General features: G+C 45.5%; 1 protein-coding gene across 1 annotated transcript; it reads left to right on the forward strand.

Moving 5' to 3' along the window:
* Positions 1-2,664: 2,664 nt before the first annotated feature.
* Positions 2,665-10,605, forward strand: LOC307064733 (ashwin; the record flags this gene model as incomplete). The annotated part of the gene is made up of 4 exons (XM_079721436.1): positions 2,665-2,787; positions 4,959-5,125; positions 7,891-8,278; positions 10,549-10,605. Exons 1-4 carry the CDS (start codon positions 2,686-2,688, stop codon positions 10,603-10,605), a joined length of 714 nt encoding a protein of 237 aa, XP_079577562.1. The 5' UTR covers positions 2,665-2,685.
* Positions 10,606-10,837: the final 232 nt, after the last annotated feature.

Here is a 10,837-nt window from a genome sequence, read left to right on the forward strand (position 1 = left end):
CTAGGAGTGCAAACGTGTTAACGAAAAAGGGGAGTAAAAGGAGGTAATTCAGAAATAATTATTTCCTGTTTGAAAGGATTTGCCATAAGATTCTTAAAATGGCAAACTCCACATGTGCTCATTATTCCATCTAGAAACATTTGTTCTTCCTGAACTTCCTGAGAAGTCTATTCCACATATGTCCGGCAGCTGTATGTAAGTAACTATTCCATAAATGTGCAAAGATCTGCATCAGGCTAATTCAATATTTCTCATGTTGTTTAGATTGGTCATATTTATGAATTATCAAAGTCATATTTTCAAAGGAATTATTAATTAATTTCATTTATTATATTTATTAAATATCCCTTGGGCCCATACTACACGTTAGAGTATTTTATAGAGTTTGAAAAAAATGGTCTAATAGATTAAGCATTGAATAGGTACAACCGAATACTTTAATAATAGTTGCTATCTACTCCCAAAACTTAACATCCTCACTTACACATAGCACAGCCGTGGTTCTAAATAGCTAAAAACATGGGTCCAAAACGTGAACTGTTTTTTGTTATATTCACTTTGAAGCATTTTATGGACGCTCAGATATAGTTGACAATACATCTGATAAAATACTTATAAGTCTCTTAAATATTACACTGCCAACAAGAGGAATCAACACCCCAGGTTCTCAGTTTATATCTTGTTCACGATTCATTCATTCAGCAGACACTTACTGAGTACTTAAGTACAAGCGCTGTGCATGCTAGGGACCGGGTGGAGATTCCAAGGACACATATGCACCCTGTCCCAGAGGAGCTCATAACCCAGTGAGGTGATGATGCCAGGCAGGGCAGTGTTTGTTGGTTTCCCTCAGCTTTGTTCTTGTCGACTACAGGCACCAAATAAAAATGTTAATGAAAACCTCATGATATTTGAGTGAAGGGAAAATTCTCATAATAAAACTTAAGCATTTATGGTTACTATATAATACTCACAGATAATACTGTAGCAGGAATAAACTTCAGTCTACAAACTTAAATATGCAACAAATGGAATTTTTTCTGTAACTGAGCTTTATTTCTACTTTAAGCCCCCACTCAGCTGCAGTGACAATAATCTTATCAGCGGAGGCCGGCCCCCTTCCTCAGGACTGTGTGAAGGGAATTTGTGAAGTGCCAGAGATGAGGAGAAGCGGGAGAGGTCAGGTCCTCGCATCCCTGGTCCCCACACAAATTCTGAGATGCTCTTTGGCCACTCTGGGGTTTGGTTTTCAGTCTTTTGGTTTTGGTGCTGACAGGCCTGGCCCTTCCAATCACGGTAAATTCCTGGCTTGAAGGCCGGGATACCTGTAGCTTCCTTGTTTCGATGTGACAGGAGTCTCTGTGAGGTGGCCCTTCTGTCTGGACACATTTGAAACATCACCTTAGAACTTGTTAGAAACGCAAATTCTCCCTGCCCTATTTCCTACATCAGAAACTCTGATTAAAACACAGCGGACCACATGTTCTCGTAGGCTCCATTCTTTAAGCCTCTGCCCAGGATGGAGCCGGGGCAGGTGTTACCAAAGACATAGTCTCTCCTTCCCTGGAGCAGGGAGGGGTGTTAGAACCGAATTCTACTCCCTCCTCTCTGAGTCTTGATTTTTTTCTTCTGCCCAGGGGACGCTCCCTCTATCCTGAGATGTTTGTTTCAGAGGCACCAAGAGTTATCTTAATAGATTTAGTTTTAAGCAGGGAAGTACTTTTAGCTTTAAACTGGAAAATATCGGGAGAAAAAAAGCGCACAGATCTCACCTGCCATAAAACATTTTTGCTGATGAAGAGCCTGAGGCTTCAGGTTAAGTCCTGAAAACCACAGAGAGAAAGAACACAGCAAGAACCAGTAACCCCATTTTCAGGCTCTTACAAATTCTCTTCTCCCCACCTACACCACCGTCCTGCCACCTCTCTCCCCTGATGACAGTCAACAGGCTACAACAAATGTCCGGGTAGATAGAGGTAACAGGGAAGGGACTTTCCCTGCTTTGGCTCCAACCTCACAACACTGTGAGGTGGCGTTATCATTCCCATTTCACAGCTGCGGAAGCTAAACAAAAGTGCGGCCGTGTCCCCGGTGCTTCTCAGCCGTTATTTTCATGTTTGAGCAGTTTCATTCCGAGTGTTATTTCAGGGAACAAATACTTGAGCGCTTACTATGTGCCAGGCGGTGGGGTTTCAGGGAATTAAACCCTCTGGCCTTACGTCATACTGAAGGAGAATTAAGAAACAAACAATAAAACGGTTAAAAAAAGAAACCCGAAACGCTTCCTACGCCATATTTGGGATAACATCTATCTGCTTCCCGCGCCGTCTTCCCGCGAGGCCGTCCTGGGGCTCCCATTGGTCTCTGCCCCTGACGTCACAGGAGGCGCGACCGGGCGCGACCAATCGTGGACCGCTCCATGAACTTCGCCTTTCCCTCTCTTCCAGCCAGACTGGAAACGCCAATCGTTTCCTCGGCAGAAAGACCTTTCACTTCTTTCTCCCCCGGGGGTATTCCCCGGCTAGAGCCCATTCGGCACCCCAGCCGACCCTGAGAGGCGGAACGGGACGGGCGGCGCACCCAGAGTGACGGCGCACCCGAGGCCGCCGCGTCGGCTGGGACGTCACTTCCGGGACGCTTCCTCGCGGGCCCTTGTGGGTAGCCGGCCAGGGTCTCCTGGCGTCGATGATGGCGGGGGATGTGGGCGGTCGCAGCTGCCCCGATTCGGAGCTGCTGCTGCACCCGGAGCTGCTGTCCCAGGAGTTCCTTCTCCTCACCCTGGAGCAGGTGCGGCGCGCCGGGGCGGGCGGGCCTGCTTCGGGGAGGCGCTGGGACTTGAGCTCGCCCCGGGGAGTCCTCGGCGGCGCCGGACACACCCGCCGCCGGCGCGCCTGCCGCCGGGTTGAGCCTCTCTCCGCCTCGCTCGGACCGGCCGGGTCTCCTCACTACCCTGTCCGGGAGAGAGATGTCCTCAGAATATCAGGAACTCCCGGGAGTTAGGACTTACGTTTTTGAGTCTTGATGACTCGGAAAGGGGAGTCCAGGCGACCCCCGCGGCCTGGATGTAAGCAAGGGCCTCCGAAGAGAGGGGCTGGGGTAGGCCGTAGAAGAACGGAAATGACGGGTGGCGGTCCCTGACTGCCAGGGCTGGAGGGCATCGGAGAAATCGACTGTTCTCCACTCTCACCGCGTTCAAAGATGGGAAAACTGAGTCCCAGAGAAGTGGCATTACTTCTGTGGGGTCACACCGTCGGTAGATGGTGCAGACAGGCGAACTGGCTCTCAGTGCAGCGTTTGCTCTTTTTCAGCTGGTGTGGCCTCTGATAGCAGAAGAGAAATAAGACCAAAGAAGTGATGAGTTTTGTTCAAAGTGGTAGAGAATTACTGAAAGCTTTTGAAGGGGTTTAAGTAGCATGTTTTGTTGTTTTCCTTGTGTTTTTCCCCCTCGGTACTCTTCCTCTGGTTTCCTGAAGCTCCCCTGCTAAATAGATTATTTTAGGGATGTCAGTTACCTTTCTTACCTGTGGTTCTCAAACTTTTTAGGTAGGTCACAGTCACCCCGGAGCTTGTGAAAACACAGACTGCTGGGCTCCATATCCGGACTTTCAGATTCAGTAGTTTGGGGTGTGGCCTGGAAATTGCCATTTTTAACGAGTTCTTGCTGCTGGTCCAGAGACCACAGTTTGAGAACCACTGTCCTGGGGCAGTGCTTCCCTAACTAAGGTGTCTATGGATTCTGTAGGAATGTTGTCCAAGAGAATCCCTAGCGTTTCCCCGTTCTTCTGAGTGAGTACAGGTGAAAATTGATAATAAAGAATGGTCCAGGGCTTCCCTGGTGGCGCAGTGGTTGAGAGTCCGCCTGCCGATGCAGGGGACACGGGTTCATGCCCCGGTCCGGGAAGATCCCACATGCCGCGGAGCGGCTGGGCCCGTGAGCCATGGCCACTGAGCCTGAGCGTCCGGAGCCTGTGCTCCGCAACGAGAGAGGCCACAACAGTGAGAGGCCCGCGTACCGCAAAAAAAAAAAAAAAAAAAAAAAAGGAATGGTCCAGTATAAGAGATAAAAGAAGTAAAATTTGTGCTTTTAAATTTTGAAGAACAAAAGGAAAGGGGATCAATTTATCAGAGGACAGATTGGACTTGTTTTGTCAGTTCTAAACACAAACGTTTCCAAGCCTTTCTGAATTGTTGAGCCCACAATCTCCTTTCCATCCTTATCTTCCTTCCTAAATCCAACTCTGTCCGTAACTGCTCCTATGCGTTCTGCCATATGTTTTCTGTTGAGAATAAATCGGAAAGTGAGGTGATGTAGAGAGGGATAGTTGGACGATGACTGGGAGCCATTGAAAGGACTGGTACAGACATGAGGGGCCGCTTTCTAGTGTGTACTGTTATCAGGACCATCATCAGTAAGCGGAATGCAGCTTCCATCCATAGAGCCATTGAAGTCTGGGTGGTGAACTTCAGTTTAAGAAGCACTATCAGGGAAACATGTGGAATAATATACAGGGTGAGACCTCCAGCCCGCTAATCTGATCATGATAGTAACACTCTAGATAACTTTTTGACAGGATGTAGTAATTATTTTCATTGTTTGTTTTCTTTTGTCTGGTCTCCCCGGAAAGTCCCTCATTTTGTTCATAGATTAAGATGCTGCTACTGGAAATGGTCTTTATGCCTCCTGTGTGGGCTGAGCAGTGTGGACAGCTGTCCTTGTCGCACTGAGGACATATGACCACTGTCTTTAAGATGAAGCTGAACCAAAAATTTGAAGAGCTTAGCGTCTTTATAATACTGTTTCTTGCAGTATCATATAGAATGTTAGGCATATGTCTAAACGTGAAAATGGTTTTATACTTGTAATTTAAGCAGTCATGTTTTACCGTTAGGTAGGCAGTTGGTTAGTTATTAAAATGAGAGATGTTGTTTTGAAATTACTTTTGTTTCCTTTTCTACAGAAGAACATAACTGTTGAAAATGACATGAGAGTAAACAAAGACAGTCTTACCGATCTTTATGTTCAGCATGCAATACCACTGCCTCAGAGAGATTTGCCAAAGAACAGATGGGGGAAAGTGATGGAAAAGAAAAGAGAACAACATGAGATAAAAAATGAGACGAAAAGGTACTTTTCCGTCCTTCTGGTTATCGTCTTATCTTATATGACTAAACAATTTTGCTTTTCTTTTTTCCCCAGATAAACTTAGGGAGACAATATTGACTCAGCTACTGTTTATTGAGTACCAGGTACTGTGCTGTAGCATGAATAAAACTGACAGAATTCCTTGCTCATATTTTAATTGGGAGAAACACAATAAAAAAGCTAAGTAAAATACAAGGTATGCTACATTGTGGTAAATGCTAAGGGAAAAGTGAAACAGGGAAAGGGATGACAATTTTATGTAAAGTGGCCAGGAACAACTTCGCTGAAAAGTGACATTTCAGTAGAGAGACCTGTAGAAAGTAGAGGGCAAGCCAGCGTCCCAGGCCGAACCTGAGAACCTGGTCAGGAGTGTGTCCACACGATGTGCCAGGAACAACCCAGAAGCCATCAGGCTGGGCAGGGAGAGTCAAGGGCAGAGCAGGGAAGGAGGTGCACAGGGGTGAGTGCAGGAGGTTGTCAGTCGTTGTAAGAACCTTGGCTTTGCTCCGAGATGAGAGCCATCGGAGAATTTTGAGCAGAGTGGTGACACCATCTGATGTACATTTTAAGAGGTTTACTTTGGCTGCTGTACTGAGAAATGATTTAAGGTTGGGGAAGGGGAATAGGGAAACCACTTAAGGGGTTGTGCTGTAATCCTAGCAGCAGATGGCAGTGACTTTGACTGAAGTAGTGGACTTGGTAAGAAGCGGTTGGGGTCTGGATGTGTTTTGGAGGCAGAGCCAATAAGATTGGTGGAATTGTCAGAAAAAAGTGGAGTCAGATAAGACTCTGAGGTCTTTGAATAAAATAGAAATGAAGAGGTGGTCGTGTAGCTTCAGGTACACTATTTTAAAGTTTTAAATTCCAGAAAATTTTTTATAAAACCACAAGCAAATGAATTTCCTTTTATAAAGAAAGTTACATTTAACTAATCAGTGTAGCTGGTTAGTGAGGACCAAGTATCCTAAGATCCCTAAATGGGCTAATTATTTCTTTTCTTGTGTCCATTTATCACAAGTGGGTGCTATTGATTAATTGCTGAATTTCTTTTTAGAGCCTTACTGTCACAGGCAGTGCACTAGAGAAAGTGGGGGAAGAGGGAGTGAGAGGGCTGGGTGAGGAGAACACAAGCTCTGAGTTAGTGGCTTTAATCTCTAGGTACAAAGAAAAATTCATGACTGATAGGGAGATTGTTCCCCAAGTCTGAGAATAGTTGAAGAACGTAACATGTGTGCTCATCTGTGTAGAGTCTTTTGGAGAAGAGATATGTGTACAGTCTCCCTGTTGGTCAGGAACACATACCGTTCAGGGTGAGCGTCATTTTAACTCTGTGCTTACAGGCCGTGTGTTAGTGTTAACGGTTGTAAATCTGTGGATTATGCCGTGTATACCTTTAATTTCTTTTTGGTGACTCTTATTAAGAAAGTATTTTCTTCTTGTCCTGCACATTCAGGCACATTGTCGTAGGCAAAGCTTTCAATACTGTTATGTTTTACTTCCTATGGTAATCCCTCTTAATTCCTCTATATCATTTTGGAAAGGATCTTTGACTGTTTGTAAACATCACAGTTTGACTCTCAAATCAGAGCATTAAAGCTGGAAGGATCTAAGAGACCATCAGGCCTTCGTGAATTGCTTATGCTTTTCCCCGGAGGAGCTGAGCTCCGGAGGTGCCGTGATGTCCCCCAGGGCACACCACACAGGGCCGGCTCTCGGTGCAGCGCTTCTCCAACTTCAGCGCGCTCCTGAGTCTTAGGCTGGCCTCTCCCCAGCCGGAGTGTCCTGCCCTCAGTCCTGCTGTCTGTTTCCCTTCTGAGGTGGCAGTGGGTGGACAGTGAGCTTGTTTTTCATCTTCTACCAAATGATGTTCACTGCTGACCTAAGAATTGGCGAGTCTGGCCAGTCGCCTAGGATCTGGCTAAAATGTGGATTCTGAATCGGTACAGGTCACAGCCCAGGTGCTGCGTTTCTTCTGAGCTCCCGAGCTGGTGCTGGTGCTGCTGGTGCCTGAGCAGCAGAGCTGAAGTGTTCTTGCGGATGACTCAAGTTCTTTTAACATGTTTATTTTAAATAAACAAGTCTATGTTTCATTTGAGGTATAATTAATAATGAACAAATGAATGCTTTTATTATTAACCTTTATGATTAAGAGTGGAAGTTAGGTTTTCGGAAGCTAAATGTGAAGACTTGCCAAGTTAAAAACTTAAAATTATACAGATGTTACAGTTACAGTTAGTTTAGAAGATGCCATGGCTTTAAAGGCCTTTAATGAATGGAGTAGGATGTCCTGTCCCATTGTTTGTAGACTGCCATTATGGTAGTTTAGTATAGTTTTATAATCTGTTTCCTTTCTAAATAATCATTGATACACGGGTAAGATAACCCTATCAATAGGATGGTGATTTTTAAAAATTAAAAAAAAAAATTTTTTTGTTACTAGGAAATCCTGTTTTAAGTTTTGGGGTTAGTTGGTGGATTGATGCTTTAAAAATAACTATGTACTCATGAAAGGTAACTTTAAGTTTTTGTCAATAAATATTTTAAACTTAAAAGCACTGGAAAATTATCATTTCACTTAAAGTAATCATAGAAAACTGCATTTCTGGTAGCCCTATTTCCAGTAGTCCTACTTAGAATAGATTAGTCTTATCAATAAATCTTTTGCGGTCATTGTTTTACCTTTGAGTCCCAGGGAACTGGTTTGCTGTCCAGAGGGTATTTTTCATGACACATCTCTCCTATTTCAGGAGTAGCACTGCAGACGGGTTTCGGAAAAGACCCCTCATCGTGTTTGACGGGAGTTCAACAAGTACAAGCATAAAAGTGAAGAAGACTGAGAACGGAGACAATGACCGACTCAAGTCCCGGCCTCAGGCGGGCGCTACCAGTAATGCCTTTCGAAAATTGTCAGATTCCTCTTCAGGTGTTTCACCCCTAATTTTGTCTTCCAATTTGCCTACGAACAATAGAATGGAACACAGTAATAATGACACTAAACAGAACCATGACTTAACGCATAGGAAAAGTCCTTCCGGCCCTGTGAAGTCGCCGCCTTTGTCGCCTATAGGAACTACTCCGGTGAAGTTAAAGCGAGCCGCTCCCAAGGAGGAGACCGAGGCCGAGGCCGCGGCCGCGGTGAGTGTGGACAGGAGATGTAATCGTTCTCCAGCCCGTCAGTGATCCGTCTCACTTGTACATCTCATTTCTTGTGTGTTTGAGCCCTGGAATCCATGACGATAAGCTAAGGTTTCTTGAAGTGCACTCAGTTTATTTCTGCTTAAAATGTGTAAAGAGAGTGTCTCTTAGGCCCTTTTCCTAGAGTTTCCTCACTTAGATCCTTTAACTATCTTGGAACTAAAAGAGAGAAATAGTCCTTTGTTAGCAAGGCTTAGAACGTTAACTCAGTTGTCCAGGGTCGCACATTTATTAAGTAGCATTTTAGAGCTTGACCTTAAGTCTGTTTTGCACTTACCTTAAAATCACACCAGAATCTCCAGGAGTTACCCCTTGCCTCCTCTACCCCTCACATGTACCTGTCTTTAGAAGGCCAGAGTCTCCTCTGTTACGCTCTACTAGACTTACCATTTTGATGCTTGGATTTTGTACGGCAGATTTCTATAGTTACCATGGTTTATTTTGAGTTTAATTATGAGATTTTACATATCTATATATATTTGATCTTCCCATAGTCTTCTCAGAAAAGTGATTTCACTTTTAAACATCCAGCAGTTTTATAGCTTTTATTCCTCATTTTAGTTCATTCAGGCTGGTATAACAAAAAATACCATTGACTGGTGGCTCAAACAATGAACACGTATTTCCTACAGTTCTGGAGGCTGGAAGTCCAAAATCAAGGCGCTGGCAGATCCAGTGTCTGGTGAGGGCCCACTTCCTGGTTCAGAGTCAGCTGCTTTTCACTGTGTCATCACATGGCAGAAGGGGCAGGGGAGCTCCCTGGGGTCCCGTATGGGGGCACTAATCCCCTTCATGAGGCTCCGCCCTCATGACATAAGCGCCTCCCAAATGCCCCACCTCCAGGTACCATCACATTGGGTATTAGGTTTCAACAGAATTCTGAGGGGACACAAACATTCCGTCCATAGCATTCCTGTAAGTATACTTTGGCTTTATTATCATCTTCAAGTTGTGTGTCAAAGGGAGCAAAACTGAGTGGTTCAGACCTTCTAAAATAACAGACCCGGGGCTTCCCTGGTGGCGCAGTGGTTAAGAATCCGCCTGCCAATGCAGGCGACACGGGTTCAAGCCCTGGTCCGGGAAGATCCCACATGCTGTGGAGCAACGAAGCCCGTGCACTACAACTACTGAGCCTGCGCTCTAGAGCCCGCGAGCATTAACTACTGAAGCTCATGTGCCTAGAGCCCATGCTCCGCAACAAGAGAAGCCACCACAATGAGAAGCCCGCGCACTGCAACGAATAGTAGCCCCCGCTCACCACAACTAGGGAAAGCCCGCGCACAGCAACAAAGACCCAACGCAGCCAAAAATTAAATTAATTAAAAAAAAAATTAAATAGCAGACCCTGGAAAAAGAAAGCTGCTCCATATCTGAGCCACCCAAAGTTCTTGTGTTAGTTCTTTATTGACTCCTTTCAGCAACCCTGTGAAGGAGGTACAATAGCTTTTCCCATTTTACAGATGAGGGGAAAGAAGCTTAAATAATTTAAATAACCTTGTCCAGGTTCCAGAGTCAGTAAGTGGCCAGCCTGCATTTTGAATCCAGGTCTGTGTGGCCTCAGCGGACGCACTTCTGACGGCACCACGCCGCCTCTGCCCTCATCCCGTCACTCCTGTGGGGCGAGTGGGACGAGCGGTCCAGACCATGAATGTTGTGATAAGAGTGAGCTTCAAGGAGTCATTCCCCAGTCTCTTGGAAAGCATTTTTCTACCCAGAAAGCTTTTACTGTTTCAGAGGTGTGATTTTTTTCTCTTTTAAATCTTGTATTAAGGTCTTAGATTGTGAGGTTGGGAGGCGATGGGCTCGGCAGGGAGGAAGCAGGTCGGGAGCAGTCAGTGGTGCTCAACTCTGCATGTGCCTGAGGTCACCTCGAGGGGCTTCCAGAAAATCTGGCCAGAGCCGGAGCCTCGTCCCAGCCCCCTCCCGTGGGCGCTGACTGAGTCACTTCTGCGATAGGGCCCAGGCCTGGGCATGTTGGTCACCTTTATCGTGGGTGAGTCTGCAGGGTAAACATCTGAAAACCACAGCTGGCAAAACGGGAGCCCGGGGCTCGCCTTCTTTCCTCGCCTTCCTTCGTCGCCTTCCCCACCAGATGGCAGCAGTGCCCCACCGTTTCTGCCTCAGTGGTCAGGCTTGGTTTAAAATGTGCCTTTTGGGTGTTCTCTGACATTTCTGCAAGTGTAAACTGACTTCTTCTCATGTCTTTTCAGAATAACCTGAAGCCCCCAGAAGCAAAGAGGAAGATACAGCACGTTACATGGCCGTGAAGGAAAGTTTCCAAAAATGTAAATATAACTGTAACTAGTTTTTCAAACGAGTTCACATTTACTGACAGTATTTACAGAGATCCTGATTATTGTGGAATTTTCTTAAGAGGTTTAAATTAGGTTCAAAGAAATAAAGTCCTTTCCTTTCCTTTTTCCCTCCTTTTCCTTCCTCTGGGAGGAAGAAATCTTGCCTTTCATGCTCCAATTAGGAAAGAATTTCTTTTTAAACAAA

Source organism: Hyperoodon ampullatus, assembly GCF_949752795.1.
Source record: "Hyperoodon ampullatus genome assembly, chromosome: 15".
NCBI lineage: Eukaryota > Metazoa > Chordata > Mammalia > Artiodactyla > Ziphiidae > Hyperoodon > Hyperoodon ampullatus.